Source organism: Rosa rugosa, chromosome 5 (genome assembly GCF_958449725.1).
Source record: "Rosa rugosa chromosome 5, drRosRugo1.1, whole genome shotgun sequence".
Classification (NCBI taxonomy): domain Eukaryota; kingdom Viridiplantae; phylum Streptophyta; class Magnoliopsida; order Rosales; family Rosaceae; genus Rosa; species Rosa rugosa.
Genome location: NC_084824.1, coordinates 23,039,834 through 23,066,366, shown reverse-complemented (window position 1 = coordinate 23,066,366; position 26,533 = coordinate 23,039,834). Strand labels below are relative to the sequence as shown.

General features: G+C 36.2%; 3 protein-coding genes across 5 annotated transcripts; 2 read left to right on the top strand and 1 right to left on the bottom strand.

Annotated features, from left to right (window-relative positions):
- Positions 1–4,583: 4,583 nt before the first annotated feature.
- LOC133709671 (uncharacterized) lies at positions 4,584–8,197 on the top strand. The gene is made up of 6 exons (XM_062135485.1): positions 4,584–4,842; positions 4,963–5,068; positions 5,669–5,713; positions 5,945–6,053; positions 6,936–7,254; positions 7,651–8,197. Exons 1-6 carry the CDS (start codon positions 4,795–4,797, stop codon positions 7,840–7,842), a joined length of 819 nt encoding a protein of 272 aa, XP_061991469.1. The 5' UTR covers positions 4,584–4,794; the 3' UTR covers positions 7,843–8,197.
- An 8,154-nt stretch (positions 8,198–16,351) lies between these two features.
- On the top strand, positions 16,352–17,501 carry LOC133712042 (uncharacterized). Its single transcript, XM_062138119.1, has one exon. It carries the CDS (start codon positions 16,649–16,651, stop codon positions 17,321–17,323), a length of 675 nt encoding a protein of 224 aa, XP_061994103.1. The 5' UTR covers positions 16,352–16,648; the 3' UTR covers positions 17,324–17,501.
- Positions 17,502–19,406: 1,905 nt separating this feature from the next.
- On the bottom strand, positions 19,407–25,532 carry LOC133709399 (protein OBERON 2). 3 transcript variants are annotated; one of them, XM_062135129.1, is made up of 6 exons: positions 25,385–25,532; positions 25,127–25,190; positions 23,427–23,869; positions 22,118–22,689; positions 21,971–22,034; positions 19,407–20,577 (listed from the first exon to the last, which is right to left on the bottom strand). In XM_062135129.1, the coding sequence occupies exons 3-6, from the start codon at positions 23,806–23,808 to the stop codon at positions 20,141–20,143; spliced, it is 1,455 nt and encodes a 484-aa protein (XP_061991113.1). In that variant the 5' UTR covers positions 23,809–23,869; positions 25,127–25,190; positions 25,385–25,532; the 3' UTR covers positions 19,407–20,140. The 3 variants fall into 3 exon arrangements, with proteins under 3 accessions (XP_061991113.1, XP_061991115.1, XP_061991114.1); XM_062135131.1 differs by having other exon boundaries at positions 21,992–22,034; XM_062135130.1 differs by having other exon boundaries at positions 25,127–25,532.
- Positions 25,533–26,533: the final 1,001 nt, after the last annotated feature.

Genomic DNA, 26,533 nt, shown 5'->3' with positions numbered 1-26,533 from the left:
TAAGTCTAAGAACTATGCTTTTGATACTATTGTGCAAGAAAGAAACCAATTGAATAATCACATACAATGTCTTATCACTTCAAGAGAAACTCATTTCCTAAAGTAACCAATGAAATTTGAAAAGTACTTCCAGTTTAAGTTTAGGGTCTATACCATAATTGAAAAAAAAAACCTAAAACACAATTCTGCAATGTTTATTAGGTTAGCAAAACTAAAACGCACAGAGATACTAATTAAACTGATAATCCTAACAGAGACTGCATACCATAATTCAATGTTTCATATACTACATACTTCAATTCGATACTTCTATAGTTACCTCAAGTAGAAACAAATAGTATAATTACACACCCAAATGGTTTCCCCTAAAAATTTCACCACTTTGTTTACCAAAAGACATAAAAAGACAATAAAATCTATATTTCAAGCTATGACGTACAGCACCTGCAGCATAGTACAACAAACCTATGTTCATTTAACCTAAGAATGAACTATTTCAATCAATCAGAAACAACAATACCATAATATATAATCAATAAACCCAATCATATCAGACAACCCATCAAGACTCGATGAAACTAAAAATGAAGAAGAACTTACAGGGCAAGAGAGAGAAAGAGATAAGCTGAAAATTGAAGAGTGCGACCGACGAAGCGAGAACCCGAACTTGTATACTCAAGAGGTGCTTCGAGATGGTGTCTGTGTTACATGAAAGCTCTGTCAGTTCATGCTTTTGTCAAAAAACATAAAAAAATTAAAGTGTTGGCGGAGGCTAAGAGTGCGACCGACGAAGCGAGAACCCGAACTTGTATACTCAAGAGGTGCTTCGAGATGGTGTCTGTGTTACATGAAAGCTCTGTCAGTTCATGCTTTTGTCAAAAAACATAAAAAAATTAAAGTGTTGGCGGAGGCTAACAGAACAAGTTCAAAGTCTTGGAAGATTAAAGAAATAAATTTGGCGGTGGCTTTCTTGTCTTAATCAAGGCTAATCAAGGTGAACAAGACAAAAGGTTCAACCTTGTGGTCTGGAGTGTTGGAACAAAACAAAAGAAACAAAATTAATGAAAGCAAGCTTTGTTTCTTTGTAAATTAAAAGAAGAAGTTTTGCGTTCAGTACAAAAGCATCAAAATTGAAAACAACATCGGAGTTCAAAGGCAATGATTACCAGGCCACAATGAAAGGGTAGGTGTTTTGTCTCTCCAGAACATCAACAATCAAATAGTGAAATTGGGGATAAGAGTTCATATGATTCAAACCTTAAAACTGGGCAAGTGAAGCAAATTTGGTCACACTGTGTTCTTGCTGGGAGACGGCTTTCATAAAACTTGAATACCCAAACTTAATTCACCGGAATCGCTTACCCAAACTTCTATACGTCAAGCTTGCTTCGCTAGAATCGTCGAAGGATGAGCGAGAGAGAGGGTGAGCTTGAGAGGGTGAAAGGGATTGAGGGTGGATTGAGAGATTGAGGTTCATGAGAGTGAGAGCATGCGAGGGTGACAGTGACTGAGAGTGAGAGGCAATATTTTTTTTTGTGGATCTAGGGTTTGTTTTTTTTTCAGCTAAGGGAAAAGGTTAATTTGTTCTCTAGCAAAACGAGAGGGAAAGCTCGGTTTTGTTTTTTAGCTGAGGGAGGGAATACTTTAGATTAGGGTTTCGAGGATTTTCAACGCACCAAATTAATTGAATTTTTTTTTAGGGGGTTTTCAGACAACATATATCATTGTATGTGTTGTCCCAAATTTTGTAAATTTCAATTTTGAGCCTGTGTTGGCTGAGGGAAATAGAGACGACCAGTTTAACTCGTATGTCGTCTGACGTACTCAGACGACATATAAATTCAATATGTCGTCTGTTCTGTGTCGTCTGATTCACTTTCTCCTATAGTGAGAGTTTGATTATTTAACTGAGGAGGTTGTACACTTTGACATGGTTGTCAGTAATAAAGCCGACTTAGAAAAATCACAATCGGCTAAATTTGAAGTAGAAGCCGAAGTTGGTAATTCAAGTACATATGCAGAGCTTGAAAATTTGGCCTACATAATAGCCAGAGAACAAGAACCTACTACATGGGGTTTAAGTTTAATGCTTCACAGCCTCTAAAGGCTTGAACCAAAGGCCGAAAACAAAGAAGTTTCCAAGTTTGCAATAAAGCATCGTTGGCCACCTCCATAACGGCCATAATAATTTTCTTTTTTTCTTTAGAATCTGCAAAAGAAAAAAAAAAAAAAAAAAAAAAAAAAGAAGAAGACGACACAGGAAAGAGGCAAGAAAGTGTGCTTGGAAAGAAAGCTTGTGTTTTAACCCATATATACAAACAATATTCGTTATCGGCTTCATTTTGGCCGAGTGCCTAATTGTTCAAGGAGCTTCATTAAAGTTGCTAAGTATTTACCGGTGGTCATGAGATGTAAGTTTGGGTGGATTATGTGGTCTAGTAATTAAAGGGCCATTTAATTTAAATGACCAGAAAAAGATGCATTTTCAGATTCTAAATATACCAATTTCCTCACCATATCATCAGTGAAGATTTAAGGCCATGAAGACCAAATTTATATTTTTGGTTAGAAGCTTTAAATGGGCTGGGGCTTATGTAGATGCTACAAACGATGATCTTTCTATCATAATTCATTATGCATGACATGGGTTGAGAAGATTTTCAAGTTTAATTTGCAAACATTTCCTTAACCACTAGGCAACATTCGCCGATGCTCAAGGAAATGGGGGGGCTATGTTTGTACCCAATTTTGGTCAATCGGCCCATAAAATATTTGGCCAATAGGTGAGGAAAATATGGTGCTTTTACAGATTATATCTCAATAAATTTCATATTTATGAGATTTTATTAGATATTAACTTTTGGAGAATAAATGAGAAGGGAATGAAATAACGGCGATAATTATTCTTTGGAATAATTAATGCCGAGACTTTATTGAGTTTGAAGGCATTAGAGAGAATATTGCATATTTAAGAACAAATCAATATAATGGCGCCGCAAGAAGAATGCAATTATGGTGCGATTAAGGAATTTATTACGCCTAATTGTATTTTCTTTCCTAAATGTTATGTTTGTAATATAAATATGAGGCATTTAGCTCATTGTAAAGGCCCCCGACCAACACAACTCAAAATCAATACATCAAATTCTCTACAATATCAATCTTTTCATTCTTGCTCTAGCCTACTTTAATTTTTATCGCTTTCTTTACCTTCCGCACTTTATCTTTCCTGCAATTTACTCTTCAGTCTCTTTAAATTTTATGCAATTTAATTAATTCGCATTTAGATTCTTGTTCTTTCACTTTTCGCACTTTACTTTCTGCAACCTATATCAAAAATATCTTTTTAGAAGCAACATTGGTGAAGACGCCGAAAGTCCTTACAACAAAGGCAAGAGAACCCAGCGGCCGAGACGGTTCCTTCCTCGGCCCACAGTCACTTGAAAGAAGTCAGATCAAGCGCAAATCTTATCAAAACCTCGCTTGGCCAATTGGCCGCGAGTTGGCACGCCTGCGTATCAAGAAGGACGATTGGACTTCAAATCCCTCGGCTACTAATTTGAGCAGAGACGATTTTGAGGCAAACACTGTGCGACTTCGTCCTCCTTAGCCAAGCCCTCGTTCTTCAGTCTTCAGTCCTCAGTCCTCAGTCCTCAGACTCCCTCGACTTCGTCTTTCAGTCATTCACTCCTCAACAAGCCTTCGTTCTTCACTCCTCAGTCCTCAGTCTCTCTCTCTCAAGTCTCATATGAAATTTCATGAACCAATCTGAAATTTCATGAACCCACTTCGTTCAACTCAGTACAAGTACGAATTCTTCAAACAAGCAGTTAACCACTTTGAATTTCATATCAAAATTGATGGGTTTTGCTTGAAATTGAGTATCTTACCTCTGTGTTTTTGCTTAAAATTGAGGAGCTCAGCCAGCAGCCGCTCAAGAAGACAAGCAGATCGGAGACTCGGAGTCCGGAGGTCGACGCGGTGAGTCGGTGTCTTGGTGACTGCTTTCAGATTTCAGACTGGAGGTGTGGTCGTGTGGACATGCTGCGTGTGTCTGTGAGTCTTCCTTTGGAATGAAATTGCTTTGCTGTTTGGTTATGTGGCTTGTTGAGTCTTCATTGTTTGATTATGCGTCTGTGAGTCTTCATTTATATGTTTGGGCTTGCAGCTTGTTTGATTATCAATTATATGAAAGAGTCAAAAGATAGAAATGGTCAAACTGTCAAAGGGAATTGTGTTTTGGTCAATCACTAAATTGGATGACTATGTTTGGTCAATGGTAATTGGATAATTATGTTTAGTCCAATGAAATTGCTTTCTTCATCTAATCATCTGTTGTTTTGCACTTGTGCTTGGAATGTATATAATGAAATGTGTGTTAGTGTGTATATGTGTGTGTGTATATATATATTTGTGTTTTTAGTGAAATGTGCATATTATTCTAATATTGGTACATATATAAATGATAAAAATAAAGGCGTGAGGATGAGCCTTCCACTGAGTTCCAAAGAAGTTCGCAAAATTTTTATGTACTTAAAATTAGCCCAACCCATTTTTAGATCCCGGTTCCGCCACTGTAATCACAGTAGAGCAATATTCTGGATTAGTGTTGGGCCAAGGCTCAAAAGTCAAAACCATTTTGGGGCAGTGGCAACTTTTCGGGCCAATCTCGATAAAACGTGTACGGGTGGTGATCATGAATTCTGGATCGGTGGATTTGAGCTAATTGAAAAGGAATTTGAAAACAAACCATCAGCACAAGCAGACTGTATGATCTGAAAGCTCCAAAGAGAAATGGGTGACGCTTTGTTTGAGCTGGAGAACAATCTCAGGTCCAAACAGGTAAAACCCTCACTAAAATTTCAACAAAGTTTTCATCTTTCACCAAAATCCCTTAAACCCAATTCACATTTTGCTCAATTGAGGCGGGAAATCTGATGTTTGTGTTTGTAATGTTCGCAGGCGAATTTGACGCCTGAAGAAGTAAGGGTTCTTTCAGCTTGCAAGTCTAAGGCTATGAGGGAGTTCACATTCGGAGGGCTTGCAGCTGGTGTTGTAGCCTGGACAGGTCTCTCTTATTTACTGTGAATGTTGAGATATTAAAGATTTTCTTGAGATTAAAGCTTTGCAATGGCATTGGTTTGGTTCCTACTAAGGTTGTAATGGTCAACGCAAACAGAAGTTAGTTTGGGTCATTTTCAGTTACTTGCAACAATATCCTTTGGTTTTGCATACAGAAACATGGGTTCTAAAGTATTTTGACTAGTGATCGTTTCGTAGTTTAAAGCAGTTATCAGGAAAAGTTTACAGCTGACAGCACTAAACTGAAGCATATCATGTGTACTACACTAGTTATAGAAGAACAAATTACTCAATGAATGTTGATCCACATTCTGGTTTGCTGTTAACTTATCTTCTTTTTCTCTTTCGGACTTTTCTTTGACAAGTCCAAGTTGAATATGGCAGTTCTGCAATTCAAATTACATGGTTTAAAGAGATTAATTGCTTTCAAATTTCCTGGTTTAAAAACTCAATTACTGTCTGCATATTAGTTTCATAGCGACTCATTTTTCACTCGGTTGAGTGAGCGAGCTGTTTATTTGTATGAGTTTTTGTTAATCATTTATCTATCCTTTCCTTTATCTCAATCCCAATTCTTTTGTGGCAGCATCATCAAAGCTGAGTAAGATGATCCGACTTAACCTTTCGGGAGGTAAAATAAACTCTCTCATCACACCCTACCCTGCAAATCTATCAAGCTACAATTGTTGTGTTTTCAGATCAATTGTATTGTGCATATCTATACACCATCCCCAATTTGTTCTATTGTATGGGATTTTATCCCAGGTCTCTGATATGAAAGGGCAAGTGCTGCTGGTTTCTTTGTCTTGATCTTAGCTATCCATCATTTTCCACATTTGCATCAAGTTTGACCCATCTGTAGGAGCTGCTGCGATGTTTGGACTGTGGAGATTTTCTAGAGCCTTAGATTCATGTGTGGAACATATTCTTGCACTGGATGGGAGTCGGATGCAGGCAGAGTTGGCAACTATGTAAGACACGTTACTTCCTTTTATAATCTGTGATGAATCTTCACTTTGAGCAATATTGTGACATAAACTGATTGTCTTCTGGAAATTATGAATAGTGAATATATCTGCCATTTCTTGAAATCTCAGTCATTCTGCTGATCTAAGTTAGCCAAGGTTCTATTAGTTGTAATTAGAAGGAGCTATTAGTTTAGATAATTTAAGAAATTTCAGTTGTTTCTTACACTTACTACATCAATGTAAGTATCAGCCCCAAGTCTAAGAGGAAGCAACACATAAGTTGGAGTTGCAACAAGCTAAGGTGTTCAAAAGAAATTGTTGCAAGTCAATGAGTTTAAAGAGGGTAGTGGTCCAGAAATAGCCTGTTAGCATGGTTGGTAGGAGCAGTTGCTTGGGTATTTACTAGTATCAAAAGTCATTCTAGCTTGCGACCAATTATAATCTAGCAGTTCAAATTCAATTTGTTAAGTAGTGCAGAAGGGTATCCTAATCTGAGATTCCAAATAACTTTATTTTGTCTACTTTGAGACGTCAAGCTACGTTGTTACTGAACTTACGAAGTAATGTTAGAGTTAAACCCTTCAGTTATGAAATTAGTACGAAATAGAAAGATGCCTAATACACTGCACTCATTTTTTCATGCATCGTCCCTTATATTGCCTGACAACATCACATTTTCCCACAAGTACCTTATGTTGTAAACGCAATACAGTCCACCACTTCAAAATTTCTGCCTCTTCAATAGCATGGTCATCTTCTGTATATCTCTCCAAGCATGAAGAAGTGGACCTTTTTTTTTTTTTTTAATGACCAATATCTGCTCCTACATTACATCATCCCCTGGGTCCCATTAAATTATTAAACTAATTGTGATTCAAATTACAGAATGGTGACAAAACATCAGAATGATCGTCAGAGGATGCAGCTTATCTCTAAGCAGTTCTATTGTGAGGAGGTTTTTGATGATTCAACCTCGGAACGCCCAAAAATAAGGTGGCGTTATCGGAATTACTTTAGTGATAATATTGCTCATGGTCAAAGAACACATGACAGCGACTCCTACAGCAACTCTCCAGCTGATTCAGACAGTGTCCCCCATGGTGACTATCACAATTCCTTTGATGGTGATTCCCAAGACACCCAAAGTGACACCCAGAATGACTCTAACAAAAGACGGATCAATTTTGACCCTAGACGAGTTCCTGTAAGTCTAATAAACTACTTTGTTGAAATTAACTTTTAAAATCATGATAGGAGCTAAGAAGAAGGATTCTGATTTTGCAGAAACTTGTGTTTCATGTCTCGTCATTATCAAGAAATTATGTGTGCTTAAAATAGTTTGTATGGATTACTATTCATATGGTAGAACATTTGATTTATACATACAATTTGAATTTCCATGAAATAATGACCCCAGACTCCCAAAGTGTGTGCGCTCATGTCTGTCTGCACGTCTTTGTTGATTAGCTGAAATCAGCTGTCAACAGTATAAGAGTAGAAATTATTTGTACTTGCATGTTTGGAAAGACTTCTTTGAGGTGGCTTCTACTTTTTATAGCATATGATGATAATGTCCTAACTCATCTTGTTCTTATTATAGATGAACTCCAGCATTGGTGCAACGGCAGACCCTTTTGAATATATCTTCGGTTATCCAGCACCAAAGGAGGAGCTTCATCTTCCAGACACCTCGAGTCTTTCCCCGAAAGCGCAGGCTCGTAACCGTAGACGATCTCACCGCAAGCGTCGTACGCATCATCAGGAAGATGTATCAAGCCTCCAACATGTGTAGCTTTGAGTTGAATATGATTGACCATTGGAGAAGATCACCGCCGAGAATTCTGAAGTACTTTTTATCTAATGTTTTATGAGCTTGAAAACCTTTACAATGAAGGGTATCTGCTTGAATTGCAATAGTATCAGGCAAGCTAAATCAGTTCTTTTCTGCTGCCGTGAAGTTATTGATGAATCAATGGTTGATTTACATTCAAGCTCTTCAGACTTCAATAAGATTAGTGGAAAGCTAGTAGTGATTATTTTGCAGAGATTGGTGCAAAAGCTATTGCCTATTTCTGGGTCACCAAATCCCCAATATGAGACTATCATTCGCTTTTTTTTTTTTGGTTAGTGTGATAGTCTTTCTCTAAGTTGTGTTAAATTAATTTCTTTTTCTTTTTTTCTTTTTTCGGAAGAGGGAAAAGAGGAACAAATCCAAACATGTTCAGTGGTTGCGTAATTGTGTTGGAAAAGAGGAACAAATCCAAACATGGTCAGTGGTGAGTAATTGTGTTGGTTTGTCTTGTCACACACTACCAAGCATTTGCAATGAAAGAGCAGCAAGTAGTGTCTGCGTCAGGACCTCACGCGTTTGGCCACAATCTTAAAAACCAGACAAAAGTTTTAAGCCAAATTTCGTATATATATCATTATCTGATTGTTGCTTTAGTAGTTAACGATGTAACTCTCCCCTTCCCAGAAGAGTCACGGAAACTTCATCTTCTGTCTTTTTATGTAGTTGTGCAGAAGATAAATGTCCCTACTCCCTACCAAAAGTATGCAATATCAATACGTCAAATTGGATAAATTCGATGATATATGCCGTTGCCTCATTGGTTAAATCGGTACGTCCGTCTATGCTTTCGTTAAATGTAAACATGTGATGCGCAATATTTTTAGACCTGTAAATTGACCGGATTTTGATCCGGACCCGTTCCAAATCCGTGACTATTGGACGGGTTTGGATCGAAAGTTTTGATCCGTTGATCCGTTAATGATCCGAATCCGTTAACCCGTTTATTTAACGGATCAAATACGGATCTAGGTCGATCCGATCCGTTAATGATCTGACCCGTTTTTGTAATAATAAAATATTATTTTTTATTAATATATTATTATTTTTAAAAAATATAAAATATGAAGAATTTCTAATACAATTTTTTTGCAGAAATCTAAGGGACAGTCTATCACCCAAGATTCTAAGAAGCATTAAGAATTTTGATGATATAATTCTACTTTTGGTGATACTTAATTTATTAATATCTTATGAGGTATCATGATATAAATTTAATATTACTATTTAAAATTTTTAAAATATTTGAAATTATAACGGGTCGGATTAGCGGATCGGGTATCCGTTAATCCGGCGGATACGGATTTGGATCGAGCTATCAACGATCCATCGGGTTAACGGAGCGGGTTTGGATCGAATTTTTTTTTAAGTAAACGGATTTGGATTTAGGTCTATCCGATCCATTTACAGGTCTAAATATTTTATAAGCACCATTTGGGGAGGAGGGGGAGCCTTTGGTAGTCTCCAGCCGATTGATGAGAACTATAGATATAATTTGAGCGTTATTAGAGCATGTATAGCAATTGTAGCTATTTTTAAGTCAAATTTTAGCTAAAATAATTATAAAAAAAATTATTTTAGCCGAGCATTTTCAAAATATTTCTGCATTAGTTAGAGAGTCTGCTGAAATTCTTTTTATGTTTTTGAAACGTACACCACATATGATTCTTTAAATATTTTAGCTAAGATAACAAACACCACATGAATAGAATAATTAAACGAGTAGACATATATTCTCAAAAAAAAAAAAGTAGACGTTTCATTTTTTAGAGGCTATTTTGACTTGAATACTTTTTACTATTATAGATGCTTTGACTCTATAAAAGCAAAATATTCACTTGTTTAATTTAACAAAAATATAGATGATGTACCCATTTTGACCGATAGAAAAGTAATATAGAAATCGATTGAGATAAAAAAATCTTTCTATCAATTAGCCTAATATGATGTTACGTGAGGATTTATTCTCTTTACAAAGCCATTTTCAGAATTGGGTTTATTGTATATTGGGTGGTCATATCTAGCTATCCATACACTAGCCCCAAGCCCCCAACACGTATTCTTTGCTCTTGCGCTGCTTGCTAGGAAAACCCTCAACGTACACGTTTTGCTTTTTAGTCATGCTTTTCTTAACTTGGAAAATGTTTAGAAGTTGTTAGATTCTAGTTCCTGATTAAGGAATAAGGATGTGGGAGCTCACTCTTACGTCTCAGGCTGGTGCATATTAGAGACAATGATGGGAGACTGATATTCTATTGTATATCTTTTTTTTCTTTTTTTTTTAGAATGATATTCTACTGTATATTTGAAATTTAAAGACCATCATGACCATAATGAATCACTTGTGTTTCAAGGTGAATAGATAAATGGATTATATTTTGAAAAATAATATGAGGCAATGATAAATAAGTGAACCACTTTTTTTTTTTTTTTGAAAAGGGGTTTGGAACCCAGCCTAACTGAGAGGCTCAGCCCCACGCCCGTTATTAATAATAAGAGGGATGATTGTACAGCGAGGGGGACATGTTACCTACGCCTCGAGTACTAGTACAAGAATCCTCATAGAGTACATCCTGGATAATCACAAGAGTCTCATCTAACCAATAATCATCTAGGTAAGAGACACTAGCAAGATGTGCCAATCTATGGGCCACACCAGTTGCTTCACGAAAAATAGGTTGTAAAGAAAAAGAAGTAATTTAAGTGCTATATGTCTTGCAATCTTCAACTATACACCCTACCTCAGAGAAGTCCTCCATGCTCCCATTTAGGGCAGTAATCACCGCAGCACAATCAGTCTCAATGTCGACATCAACCATACCTTGGTGAACCACTTATTTTTTAGTTAGTTATGAGTTTGTTCTTTTTACCAATAATTGCACACAACGAATTGAACATTTTCAATAGTGTTTTTTTTTTTTTTTTTTAATTTACCCTCAAATATTGAAAAAAGTTAGTCATAAATTTGAATTATAGGAGTCAGAATTTATTACTCTCATTTATATGTAATGATATTCCTAAGTTATCAAATATTGACCAAAAAAAAAAAATGTAATTGTGGTACGATGAAATCAAACACTTCTACAAAGGCCTTAACGTATTCTTTGCTCTTGCCTTGACTTACTTAAGCTTGATATTGAATGATGTGAACTTGATGATGGTTGTATTATATGCTTATTGGTTTTATTAGGTTGAGATACCTTAAGTATGCATTTTTGTTATGTTTGTTTGAATTTACTCACACGAGCTTTGAAAGCTTACCAGATTTGTTTGTTGCAACCCGGTGCACCATTCAATGGTCGGTTAATCCTACAGGTTAGAGTACATATGGTTGAGGTTGAGGGTTCCTTGTTGTCGCTGTTGTAGGTTTATGAAGCTTATTGTAGTTTTTACTTATTTAGACTTCTTCTTAATAGTATGCTCTAAGGGAACGTTGCTTATTAAATTGTTATTTCAACTTATTTTGTAAATTTGGTGTAATATAATATGTGATTTTAAAGAACGAGTCTGTATTGATATTTTGGGTTCAGAACATTGTCGTATGCTTGCTTTATAGAATAAAAAAATTTCTGGTACTTGTGTTGATGTTTGGACCTTCACGCCCGGTATATTGTGATTGTTTAACTTGTTTATTATTTGTGCTTGAAAATTGTGGCGTGACACTAAGGATGTCTATGTGCACACTTCATTTTAGCTATATTTGGTACAACAGCTTTTCTTACTGTTTGAACATTGATAGTCCAAATAGGAGATTCTAAGACTTTATATGGACTTATCAATGTTTATTAAGAGTCACGACAACTAAGTTGCCTTCTTACAAAATAAGCAAGTATGACATTCCTAGTGTTCATTAGAACCATGTTTTTTTCTTATTGATATCAGTACTGATTAAAGGGTTACTTGGCTAATGAGTATCCCTACTTGCATATGGAACAAGAATATAATTGGCCTAAATGTAATATGATTAAGGTACTTTTATGGGAGGCACCTAGTCGTCCATGCCTATTTATAGACCTTGATCCCTACTCTAGCAATCATATACAAGAATTTAAGTCCTCTGCCCCATCACTAGGATTGCATTTATCAGATTGCTCAGAGGAGAAGATCAAACATGTCTCTTTCAGGTTAGTTATTGATCTTTAGACATTACTTGTCTTGGTGTGTTCTTAAATTGAGTGCAATATATACATGTTCATGTTGATTACATCTTATAGGTCATTCTTTAGCTTACTAGTAATTATATCTTTTATAGGGGAAGGAATTCAACGTGCATTTGCACCAACAGGAACGGATGGCCTAATAACATCAAGGACACTTTTTGTTTATTAAAAAAAAAAAAACAACAAATATCAAGACTTGAGATCACCTAATAAGTGATAGGTTGTTAAAGAATTTTCGCTTTTGTAGTTATCTCTGAACTTAATCTTCTACCCAGTTCTCTTTTTAAAAAAAAAAAAATTTAAAGTGTGTTTGGATGAGAGAAAAAACGATGGAATTTAATTAAAAGTGAGGATTTCGTAATTCCTAATAGCCAATTCCCTTGTTTGGCATTATCTGATCGGAAATTTTGAATTTCTTTGTGGAAGAAAACGAAGGAATTCATTAATTAAATTCTCCACTTCAATTTCCACCAAAATAGGTGTCATTTACGAATTCATTTGCAGTATTCAATTTTCATTTCCAATTTTTTAAAAACTTTCTTAATTTATTACACATTTTAAATCCTAAATAGATACAACCAAACAACAGAAATTGCAATTAATGGAATTTTAGATTGATGGAGTTAAAGATTCCATCATTTATAAATTTCTATGGATTTCATAATTTTCTCATCCAAACGCACCCTTATAGAAAAATAAAATTCTCATTCAACCGATTAGAAAGTATACATCAAGGGGGGCACAAGAACCAAACCTGAAAAATCAATAATTATTGACACCATCAGCCAAAACATCCCAATCCTAACAACAAAAACTGTCCATTTTCATAGACTACTAAGAAATCCCAAAAGTCTCCACAAATCATTACAATCAACTACAAGAAAGACTGCCTCTTCTTCCATTTTGTGTCACAAAACTACAGATCAAGTGTAAGGATATGATTGACATCAACAACATACCAATGCCAATACAATTAATCTCTAGGAACCATACCATGATCGTGGCTCTGCATCAAAACTAAACTCTCACTCGACCCAGTAGGGACTTATGTAAACCGACAAACAAACAAAAAGCAAAGCCATAAAAACTTCAAAAAACAAAGTAACTGAATGGTATGATCAGTTTCTAACCTCTAAGAATCTGGCGCCAACCTCACATGTACTGCTGGTGTCTCATCAAAAAGTAGGGAAAAAAAATTCTCATAATAGCTCAAACCGTTAAAAGAAAAAGTAAAAAAGAAAAAATGGTTGCCCGTCCAACCACACTCACCACAGATGCAGCAAGATGGAAACCAAATCTAAGAGGTTTTTTTTTTTTTTTTTTTTTTTGCCTTTTGCAACTTGATGTTGGTGTTGATGAGCGTATTCTTTATTATCTATTGAAAATTGAAAAATGCTTAAGACACTAATATGGATTTCTTAAAATCATTGATTTTAGCAACAGACTTTTATTGATTCATGAAAATCTATATACTTTATTATGAATGACTTCTACAGATTTCCTAGCTAGGATATACAAAATAAAAAAAATAAAAAATAAAACGAAAACAAAAAACAAAAATAAATAAAACAAATGCAGCCCAAACACAAAACAAAATAATAACTTGTTGTCTCTTCAATGCTCCAGTATCTTCTAATAGAAATTGACTCAAATAAATTATTGTTAGTCTGTCTAGCGAGTTTGTTCTCATTCCTAATCTCCCAACAACATAAATATACAATATAGATCACTTGATGTTTATGCTTAATTATTCTCATCAATTTTGTTTTCGCCGATTAACATATATTGTAGCAATATTGGTCAATGTCTTGATCTATAATCAATCAATTGAAATTCAATTGTTCAACCTGTTTTTGAACCATAATATAAATTCAAATTAATGAGAATAATTAATTAATAAGATAAAATTTAATATGGTTTAAGGTCTTAGGGTTAGACCACAATATTTGAGTTTTAGGGTTTCATAAATCATTTTTATTGCTATTAGAGGTTCGAAGTATCACAATTCAAAAACAAAAAAAAACAAAATCACATTCAACAACTACAATGAACATGTTGGGTATCAAAAAAGGTTGATATCATAAAAGATTAGAGAAAAGACAAAAAATTAAAGAAAGAGAGATGATGAAGGACAGACTTCTTCGTGCGTAGAGAGAAGAACTTTGATAGACTTTTTTTTTTTTTTTTGAAGAGGAAACTTTGATAGACTTTTTGAAATCTTTGGTCTGGAGGCTGGAAAATTATTAGAGTTTGGTATGTATAGTTAACACTACAAAGTCCATGATTATCCATGATTTTCTAATTCCATAAGTATGAATGATATTTTGAATACCTCTGTACTTTTATTCATTTTTAAAAGTCCTAATTGAATACCCCTAGATTTTGGTGGAATTCATGAAGTCTTTAAAAATCCTAATTGAATACCTCAAGACTTTCATGGACTGTTAAAAGTCTATATTGAATACACCCAGACTTTTAAATTCCATAGATTTCTTTAAAAGTTTCACTAATTCCATATACAATACACCCCCCTAAATATTTCTACCAAAATTGATTACCAAATGATGTGGCATATCCTCATCAATATCATTCTAGAAATTTCAATGACATGGATTTATTTATTTTCAATTTATAAACACATTATTTCAGAGAAAATATTTTGTACATATCAAAACCCTAATGTTTGACAAAAATCGAAGCAATTCCAAATCCAATGACAGAGAAATTGTGATTGGTACCCAAGTTTTCGTTTTTCTTTAAGGAGAAGCAACAATAATCCCTTGAATTTAGTTTTAACGATTGAGATTAAAAGATGAATTTAAGTGTTTTAATCTTAAAATTAAAATTGAATCTAAACATGGGTAGATCGTGTGAACACTACTACAATATCCACATATAACACAAAAGGAGATTTGTAATTAAATACAAAAAATATTTGAACAATCTTCTATAGACCTAAAAAAGTAAAATTCCAATATCTACACATCACAAGGAATTTCTTTGACGATGTTGTATTAGGGCTCCAAAATTGAGAGTGCTTTGCGTGTTTGGTTGCTAATAACTAGTATTTCGTGATCGAACTCACAACCTCCCACTTACAAATGAGAGACTAATTCCACTAGACCAAATGATACTTGGCAGACATTGTTTATTTTGAAATAAAAAAGTTGTTTATTTATTGTCCCTTCTATATGCATTTCTAAATGCAACTCTATTTTTATTGCAAAATCGTGGTCTTCAGATTAGTGTTTAATCATAGACGGCTTCTATTCATACCTCTAATATTAGCATTTGGACCTCTAAACTTTTTTGATATTTTAGAAATTCAATGTTACCCCTAAATCAAAGAAACATAAATATTATTCACCTCTTCAACCTTTAGCAATGTTAGCATCACTGCTTCACTGACAACTTCTCTTTCCAAGATCACAGCAGCTTCATGACCTTCAAGATCATAGCTTGTATGGAGTCAGTGATTGAGTCTGCTAAGGATCAATTTTTAGGTTTTTTTTTTTTTTTTTATTTATTTATTTATTTTTTTTTAAAAGAGGATCAAAGGGTTTCACTCCTGCCCCCATGGTGACTCGAACCCATGACTTCGTACATAGGTAGTGGGTGCTCTAACCACTGAGCTAACACCACTTCGTACCTTGGTCATGTAAATGGTGTGTTTTTGCATTATTTGAATAGACAACACTATAAGAAGAAATTGATAGATTAGTTAAGGATTGGCTATAATCGATCAAATTGGAAAGTACAAGACCACTTGTGAGAAGTTCGATAGCCCAATGATTTTAGCTACAAAATTCAAGGAGGTAGCAGAATGATTTTAGCTCTAAAAAATCTACTATCAAAGTACCTTGGCTATGTGTTTCATATTCAAATTGAAAATTCTAGCATCTTGTTAATCTTATTTTGTGAAGCCCACTCCAACCCGAAAAGCCATAAGGAGGGTGTTCTAATCCTAACATACCTTGACCGCCTAAACCACTAAGACCATCCACAAAAAAAAGACTCAAACCGCCAAGACCATGGGGCCATAGATCAAACCCCAATAGCCAATGTCGAAATCAAACACAGGAAAGTCTTGACAGAGTTGAAACCAAACTTCTACCTTCCCAAAAAACACGCCAAGGACCCTAGAAAATACCCTGTACATTATCGAAAATCCTATAATCATCGCTGACAAGATGCTTGCGAAACCTAACTCTAACGCAGCGAGAGACAGCCTCATAAAAAACAAAAAATACAAAAAAAAAAAACTATAAATGGTGTGAAATATCAAGGGGGTGTGCATCCTAACCGTATTGTCTTTGAATATGTAGTGATACCCCATACGGGCTCTAGCCACTGAATTACTACCAGAAAAGGAGATTTTTCATAAAAACAGCTCTGCTGCTTTCCGCACCAACGACAATTTTCCCATTCTTCCCAAATCTCTCTACATTAAAAACAATCTCTCCTTTCTCTGCGGATCAATTCTTTCACACCCAGGAGGGGAACAAGAATTCCATCCAATTTCTCTAGGGTTCCCAAAACAAGAAAACCCAATTCTTTCCCACCACCACCACCACCACCACCAATCCTTTATGATTCTTCCTTTTCATAAAAACAAGCACAACCCAATCAGGATTTTGATTCCCACCCAAGATTGGCCTTCACTTTTCACCCACAGGGCATCTTTGTTTTTCCTCCTATTATTAATCTTCTTGGCTCTATCTTCCTTCTTCCCCACTGAAGCCATGAAGGTCCATCCAATCCCCAAGAGGCGCAACATCTCCATCCAGTACCATTCCAGAAGCCCGCTCTCTGAAGCCCAGGCCCTCCTCGGCCTCACCCACAAGAAGCTCCGCCGCCTCCCCCACGTCTTCAGCCGCGTCCTCGAGCTCCCTTTCCGCTCCGACGCCGACGTCCTCATCGAGGAGAACCCCGACTGCTTCCGCTTCGTCGCCGAAACCGAGAGCTTCGGCCACGACGTCAGGGCCCACACCGTCGAAATCCACCCCGGGGTGACCAAGATTGTCGTCAGGGAAAGAGGGTCCGCGGCGGAGCTGACGTTGGACGAGCTGGAGCTCGACATGTGGAGGTTCCGGCTCCCGGAGTCGACCCGGCCGGAGCTGGCCAGGGCCGTTTTCGTCGACGGGGAGCTCATTGTGACGGTGCCGAAGATGGAGGGGATGGAGAATTCGGAGGGCGGCGGCGGCGGCGGTGGGAATGGGGGGTTCAGAGGAGGTATGGGAAATCGGCTTGTGCTTGTACAGTAATAAGTTATTTCTGTGGTACTACTCCGATTTTTATTTACTTCTTCCTTTTCTTTTTCGGGTTAAAAAGTTTTAGTTGTTCTGATGGAGCTGGATCTAGTACTCAAATTAGCTTTCGAGGCTCTTGGAACTAGTTGTTGTATTCTGCTTTTGTTCAATCAAGGAATGTTGGCTTTGATAATCATGGTGCAATGGTGTTATTGAGATGGTCTTTTTGTTTAGATTTAGCTGATTGTGTGCTGGTTTTGCATGTTGTGATCATATTCATACTCGGTTTAGGATGGTTTTTGAATTTCGATAGCCACCGCGTGAGATCAGATGAGTATAGTTTGTTTTAGGCCATTAGTGCTTTGTGCTTAGGAATTTCTTGCCCCCATATGTGAATGCTGAGTGCAATACACAAAAAACAAATTTGTGAGTGTTATAATCTGATTTCTTTGTGTAAGCTCTACAAGTAGGTTATGCATTCACCTACTTGTAGAGCTTACATGTTCCTTCAGAATGCTGCACCGTACATTTAGTCATCTTCAGCCCACATAGTCTAAAACTTAATTATCTATCAGGATATTCCTAGTAATCATTCTAGCATTGCCTGAGTTCTTATGATGCAACTTTCTGTAGCAGTTTAGTTCTTTTATCCAGTGATTGACATTCTGCCATTCAGTTGACTGTATGTCTTGCTTTCAACCCCTAATCAAAACCAATTTTAGAATATTTGGTGGAAGTAAAAATTTTCCGAGCTTTTTCCAATGCCAAGAACCAATTCCATTATTACATAGTTACGAAAATATGATTTTCGATGACCAAGCTTCTGTTCCTACTGGGCTTATGGATGATCCAATTGGTGGATCTCAATATGGTTTTCTTTCAACCTTATGATCCATATACAATGCAGTGATTTTTTTTCCTTTCCACTTTTAGCAAGATAATGGCCTTCTCTTAGCACTTCAGGAGTCTAATATGTAACAATTCACCTCTTTACACTTTCCTATGTGGTTTGCTGATCATTCTTATGTGAGGATTTCTCTACCATCCTTCCGTGTGATATATATATATATATATATATATATATGGGGGACTGGTACTGTGAGTTTCCCTGCTGATCATTCTTGTTGCATCTGATTCTCCTGCTTCAGTTGCTACTTCCAATTCGTCCTTGACGTATAATTGTGTCCTTGACCGTGTCACTTGCTCAGAGAAAATCGTTTGAAGATGTGCTACTCTCTATGATACGTATCTACAATTTGAAGTTTTCAGATGGACAGATTGCTGCCAGACTGACTTAATTGGGGAATGGGAGCTCAAAAATGGATTTAATATAAAAAGCTCGAATTTTCCTGAATGTGATTGTGGAGGACCGATTCTTTTGTAGAGATGTTGTGCTGAAGTAATGGTTCTCATGGAGCTTGAAGAGTGCATTGAATTAGTTTCTACTCTCTAGCTTCTGAAAATTGGTTTGTGCAGGTTTACATGTTTCTCATGAGGCTTTGATCTAAGTCTTGCCAATTTTTTATTTTCTCAAGCAAATGCGCAGCTGGTTAGTACGTGAGAGTAGAAATAATTTCACATTTACTCACCATTTCCCATCTCACCTTAGAATGACGCGAGTGTTTATTGCACCCATACAATCTCGCATGCCTTTAAGACAGACTAGTTATTGTATATCACAGGTATGGCAAGCCATTTTAAGATGGATATTATTTTGAGACCTTCAAAGAAAGGCTGAAAGGGACATTGCCTATGTGAATTGGAAAATACCAGCCGTGAAATCGTAAAGTTGAGTTCCTGTCTTAATTTGTATAATTATCAAGACCCTCTGGAATCCGAGTTACAAATAGAAAGACTTTCCCTCCCTAATTGCCTAGTGTCAATGTGGATTGCTTGCTCCAACTACTTTTCTGTTGGTTATATTGGAGAGGATTCAACCTCTGACCTAGTATTATCATAACTCAATGCTCCACTTGAGCTAATCCCAACTGCATTTACTCGACTAAGCTTCTTGACAAGTTATCACACATGATGCAGTGCCACCTTATTGCAATATTCAAGTATAAATGAACTAAATAAATAAACAGAACACAATTACTGAAGAAGATAGAAATCAATGCATTTCTATCTCAAGGAACTGTTCCTGCATTTTTGTATATATGTACAGGAAACATACATGTATCTACCTTCTAACCAAATAAAAGAACTAACTAAAGATTAGCGAGATACAAAAGGGAAATACAAATTCCTGTTCCAAATTTCACTCTAATTGACAAAATTCCTAACTTCCCAGTCGGGCAACAACTCACCTTGATGAAAAAAAAAAAAAAACAGACTAGAAACAAAGAACAAATAAAACACACTTTTCTTTCAGTTACACAACTGCTCAACAAACTGGGAAGTTGCATACAAGAACGCAGCTGACAGATGCTTTGAACAGAGAAGCATTTACGAGATGATTACTCATGCATACTTTCCATGAAAGACCCAATGATGTTTGAAGCAAGAAATCACAAAATTCTTACGCACTCCTTGAATGCCCTCGGTCTATTCTCTCGCAGTTCTTGAGTTGACAACTAAGGATGCAAACCACTTAGGAGCTCACAATTTACAAACCACCAACGACTTCTGTTTCTTCAACAGGAACTTTATCCCTTTGTCCTGCTGCTGGGCATGAAATATCACCACCACACAGTGGCTCATTCTACCATACACAGTAGGGTGACAGTACAATTGCAAGAGAATTATAAGATTTCAGTTCAAATGATGAAGGTTAAGGGCCAAAAGTTACTGAAAAAGTGATGAATTTCATAATCGGGACAAGTATTCACTTCATTCCTCAATTTCCAAATTGAAGTGCTTCTTCAGGGTAGCTCTAGAAGTCTTTCCAAATCCAGAGGCTATTTCCTCCATCTCCTTGAGATTCGTGACTTCTCTTTTAATCTGCTTCACCCTGCTCAATACAATACTGAGTAAAGCATCAGGGTCGGTTGATGTGCGACGTGCCAAATCAGACTTCTCTTTCTCAAGTTGCTGATACAGATTACAAATATAGTTCTTCTGTGCAAGAAGCTTTTCCTCCGCCATCTTAAATTCAGACTCTTGTGATGTCTTTAGTGCATGCAGAACCTGATCAATGTCTTCTGCGAGTCTTTGAGATTCAGAGCGATAATCGAAAGATGCAGACATCAAATCTGAGCATGTTTTACCATTCGAGGGCTCTTGGTAAGTTGTGACTTCCATGTCAGTACTTTGATGATGACAAACATCTGTATATTATGTGAAAGCAGTCCATGAAGAGGGAAAAAAGAAAAAGTCAGAGGGAGAGAAGTCAACATTTGTCTACAAACACAGTTAAAGTGAAAAAGGATACACATTCATTACTTTAAGATAAATCAGTAAGAAACAATTATAGTGAATAAGGATACATATTCATGACTTTGGGATAAATCACTGAGAGAGAGTTCCCAAGGACTATTGACGATAAAATTCCACAAGGAAAGTCCATGACCAAACCTCGATGGGATGGAGACTATAAACAGATTACAGATATTATAACCATGTTGTAGACACTATATACAGATCATATGGGCCAAAATAATACTAATTTATAAAGAGACTTACATCAACTTTGGTAAATCATTGATTCGATATGCGACTCTTAACTCATTCATGATGGGAAGCAAAAGGTATACGTATTTGTGTTTGTGTCTAAAGTGACTTGAGAACTCAATGGTGATGTAACCTTCCTCCATTTCTCTATAGGCTATCTCTTTCTTTTCTTTTTTTGGACATGACTCTAGCGAGGCTATCTAGATTGGTTGATATCCAGGAGGAAAATAAAAAGAAATATGAAGAATTTAAGGACAAGCTAATATTAGACCATCTATATAGTTTCTTTTGTACCAGAAACAAGTTACACCCGCAACGAAATACTTTAGAAATTCTCTGCTAGGTCAATCCAATCTGAATATCGATCAACTAGGAGATAGGATGCCCTAGAAATCAAGAAAAACGGATTGAAGAAAAGAGAAAGAACAGAAGATAATATTGTATGCTTGCTATAGGACACGTGTGAAGAACGACTAATGTAGTGGGAATGTAGCTCTGGGTCCCTATTTATAGCATTGTCTTGAACACCTATGAGTCGCCATACTATACTGGTGTTGTCTATATTCTTCGGACCAACAAAATTTACCTAATAAGTTTCATACCAGATTCTATATATGTATATTGTAAATTTGTAATTATTTACCAAAATTATATTCCATGAAAAATACATTTTCGGTTCAGATACTTAGCTTATGGTTCAATGAATTGTGATAAAAGGATACAAATCAGAGAGAGAGAGAGAGAGAGAGAGAGAGAGAGAGATCCTTGGTGCATATATGTATATTGTAAATTTGTAATTGTTTACCAAATCCATATCGCATGAAAAATACATTTTCAGTTCAGATACTTAGATTATGGTTCAATGAATTGTAATAAAAGGATACAAATCACAGAGAGAGAAAGAGAGAGAGAGAGAGAGAGAGAGAGAGAGAGAGAGAGAGAGAGATCCTTGGTGCATATTTAACATAGTTTCCTGCTGCATCCAATTCCAAACCGTAGTTCTCATCATACCATATATAATTACTTCATTTTATCGGGGGGAGAGTTTACCGGTTGAATTAGCTGAATTACCTTCCTGCTTCCAAATATCTTCAAGATAAGTCCCATATTTGAGCTGGTAAATGTAGGAAATGGTTATACCTGGTTGGTAAGGATAAATGTGGACGAGTCTAAACAACTTAAAGCTATGATTTTTACCTTTGCAACAGCCACTTCAATACGTTTGAGCAACTCCTTTGCACTGGTTTTCTCGGAACTGCGCAAGATGCAGATACCAATATTTAAAATCTTCTCAATGTTGTCCCGAGAATCAAGGGATTCACATGTCTGTAAAAGCCTCGTCACATGTGGAACCAGATCTGTCCTTGCATCACAGCGCCGGCAATAGTACTCAGAATCCAATCCGATGCTTCCTCCTACAGTGCCAGCCATGTAGCATCGGAGAGCACAATCAATGTGGGCAGCATGCCCACATATAGTACCCTCGCCTGTCATTGCTTCACATCTGATGTAATCATAGCCTCCATAGGAGAAGTTTACAGTCTTCGAACAAAGAATGCAGCAGCAATCTCGACAGAACTTAGCTTCAGTGCAGCAAATATCACACTTCATGAATGCTAAAGGTGGGTTTTCTGCTTCTCCCAACAAACTAATGCACAACTTATTTCTGGCTTTACAGCACAAGGCGTCAGACTGAGAATCAGACTCTTCAATCTCTGCACAAGGTGGAATTGGTGGAACAACTGGAACATGCTTCAGCTTTACAGCACCTGTATATACCCCACAGAAACCCACAGAAACAAAGAACATAGTTAGATGACTAAAACCATTCCAATAACAAACTATTATGTAAGGTCATTTTAGATATGCAGTTGGCTGTTGACTCTCAAAGAAAATGAGAAGTACAATAATCATCATGACACAGAGAACCATACTAGATGTCTATCGGAAAACAAAATAAACTGATTATTAAATTTTTGAACAATTTTTTTTTTCTATGAGAAAAAAAATGCATTTTTAAGATTATCAATTCATTATGACAGTTGAAATTTCTGTGCATAAGCATCCTGTGATGCTCAGTAAGTGCATAAAAATCTCAAGGATCTACCTTATAGGAATTAGGAAGAACCTGAGTACCTATACCCATTAGTTTTTCCAAAACTGACACCAACAGATAAGCCTCTTTACTACAGGAATGTTCTACAGGAGTTCATACTCGATAAAACAAAAATAGTCAAACACACGTGTCTTGTCTAAATAAGGCCATAAGTAACAGCATTGTGATTCGTCATGTTGAAGAACACAGGATAAGTGTCTAGGTTCAAGAACACACCAGCAAAAGAAAACAAAAAGAAAGAACAGTAAAACAAAGGTATCTATTAATAGATCATTTCAAAGACAGACTAGGAGGTGTGACTGCTTTATCTATACAAAAATGCCAAAGAATTATGAATAAGAACTAAAGATGTAAAAGCAAAAAACTTGAGAAAGAAAAGACATGGCTGACCATTTGCTAACAGTGACATTTCGGCTGGGATCTTCCAGGAGAATGATTCAAAAAATGCATCGAGGTTTGTACCAGGAAATGATGTTTGGATGTATCGTTCAACTGCAAGCTTGCTTGCAAAACCATATTTCCTACGCGTTGGATTCCCACCACCATGGCAAAGACTTTTTGGAAGATAGAGGTACCTATCGAGAAAGTATCCAGATCCAGAAACTCGCTTTCCCACTTTCCACCGCCAAGTATCACCAGGATTAGGCCAATTAATAGGAGCAAAAGGCAAACCTTCACCAGATTCATCAGGTGCAACTCGCCTAATAGAAACATCATTTTCGTTTGTCCTAGGTGTGCTTCCATCGCTTTCCTCGTGATTATCAATCTCCATTATTGATTTTTCAGCAGACGATTGGAGAAGGTAGTGTATTTTGACTATTTTCAAATTGTACCTACAAACAAGATGATTCATTCTGATTACAAAGTAACTTCACAATGGAAGTACAGTGATAAAAGCATACGCCAATCATTCATACTATTCTGAAAAATGATCTGCTTGATATTGGAGAAGTACTTAATGGAATCCATCAAGACCCCAATTATTATACCAGCAACATGCATAAACCAAAGTTTAGAGTATCAGCATGAATATAAGTATAAGAGATGATATCTAGGAAAAACTCCATTTATTTCAACAGAAAATGAAAAACTCTTTGAGGAAAAAATATAGGAAAATTTTCTAAATTGGATTTTAGTCAAGGCTTCAAATGAACATAAAGACTAAAATATGACAATTTTTCCTTGAAAAAAAGAAAAGAAAAAAGAACATAAGAATTGTGATGCTCCAAATTCCACATCTGTTATGTGTTAGGGCGACATAGGGTGTCAAGTAAGGCAAGGGAATCTAAAAGCCAACTTCAGCTTGCCTCTGGTTGTTAGAGATGGTATCTGGGACCAACCAAAGCCCATATAGGTCAAAGAGCCATGGTCTCTGGGAGAGGCACAGCCCCTGCGCTAGAAGGTAAGGTGAACTTGTAGGGAGGTAAATGGTTGCCTCCCACATCGGGATGTCTAGTTCATTTTTATAACATTGATATACATGATTCCTCTCTTGGCGAGGACACCAAGATCTAGAAGAAAAAATTGTACTAAGCAAAAAACACACCTCAGTAGTGCATTCAGGAAGTTCTAAACTAAGCCAAGAGTTAACCAACTGCCATCTTTTCAATGAGACCTTAGATCGCTACAATCATGGTCACAGCAGAGATTAAAATCCGTTAAAAAAAAATTAAAAAATCAGAGCTCCATACAAAGTTTTTCCAAGAACAATTTTCCCAACATAACAGATCGAGCCTAAATTGAAATAATATCACACATTGTTTAACTGATTCATCAACTACTTTTTATATTAATTTCATTTTTGCTTCTCCTAGCATCATCATTAATGTGCAGCAATCAATAACTCAGCTAAGAATACAAATAAAAGTGATAATCCACATTAATCTCTGAATATCATGAATTCTTGAGAATGTCAAGTTTCAAATTTTCTCAAGTTTTCAAATTTTCTGGTTTTATCTACAATTACACTCACAATTAGCTTTGAATGGTTCAACATCCTTTATCAAAATATCATTCAGGTCCTCCATTTCAAAATAAAATTCACCAAAAAGAACAAATATTTATACGAATTCACAAGAAAAAACACATACCTCAAAGAACAATTTGCATTGACAACTTGGAGAGAGATTAGGGTTTCGGATTCCAGCAAAAACCCTGTGAGAGAGACTCAAATTCATAGAGATTCAGTTTCGATTTTGGGAAAGAAAAAATGAGAATTCAGAACCAGACAATGTGTTTCACTAGCAAAAAGAAAATCAAGAAGAAAAAAAAAAACAGCAAAACCCTAAGGAAAACCCTGAGAACAGAGAAAGAGGGTGACTGTGGGCGTATGGATCGGAAGTCGTTACCGTTAAAAGGCGAAGGGGGTCAACGGTGAGAGGCGGAGAGGAAAGGGAAACGGCAAATATCAGCAAACTTGGGGGTGCTGGGGTAAAACAAAAGGTGGGGTGGGCAAGTTGAGAAATTTCACAAAGACTGTGGGTGGTTCAAGGAGATGTGTGTGGCTGCATAGAATTTGGGGTAACAATGCTTTTATACACCTGTATAATGGGCCGGGCTGGACCGGACCGGACCGATACGAATAAAATAGAGTCCCATGTCTTGAATCGGGTCATCACGAAGGACACCAGATCGTGTTCATGTTAGGTCAAACTGAAAATACTAGATGGAACAGGTATTGATAAAATATTTTATCTCAATGAAATTAACCAAAGAAAATACGATACATGACACGAAGATTTGCTAACGCAGTGTAAACCTCTCCACTGAGGAAACTTCACTGCGTGGCTTTTAACGTAGCCAACACGAAAACCAATCCAATATTAATCAAAGGAGTTTACAATATACAAGTAGTGTTGTTCATAACAATCACTATCACTTAGCAACAAATGCTAACTTGATTTATAATTGTTCTAACTCTTAATTCAACATTCTAGGCAATCAATCTTCAACCTTCCTTTCTCTCAAATGAATCACTGATCTTGAGAGTGAGTATGAATGATTATGCAATATCACACATGAAACAAGTAAAGAGGGTTTTTAGAAAACGATTTGAACAAACCAAGTAGTTCAATAGAAAACAATTTATGCCGTCAAAAAACCACTCAAACTTTAGTTTTGAAACCTTTTTATAAGGGAGAAGAACTCCCCCTCAATCAAATCTTTTCTTAATAATTAATTAAGATAAACATGGAAAGGTTTAAAACAGTTTTTGAATATGCAATCGACATTTTCCTAAACAAGATCTCAAATTGATATGCATGTTAAAAACCACTTTAATGCAAAGAGATTATTGACTCAAAACAACCGATATGCATATCAATTTATACCAACTGATATGGAATGAATACACATTAAACTCAAGATCAGTGACTCGATTTGGCTTGATCTTTTCTTCAAGATCCGATCTTGTAATCTTTCTCTTTTCTTGAAGCTCCGGTTTCCTTGTCGTAATGGGAAATCATTTGTTGAATGGCAATTGGCCAATATACTTACAA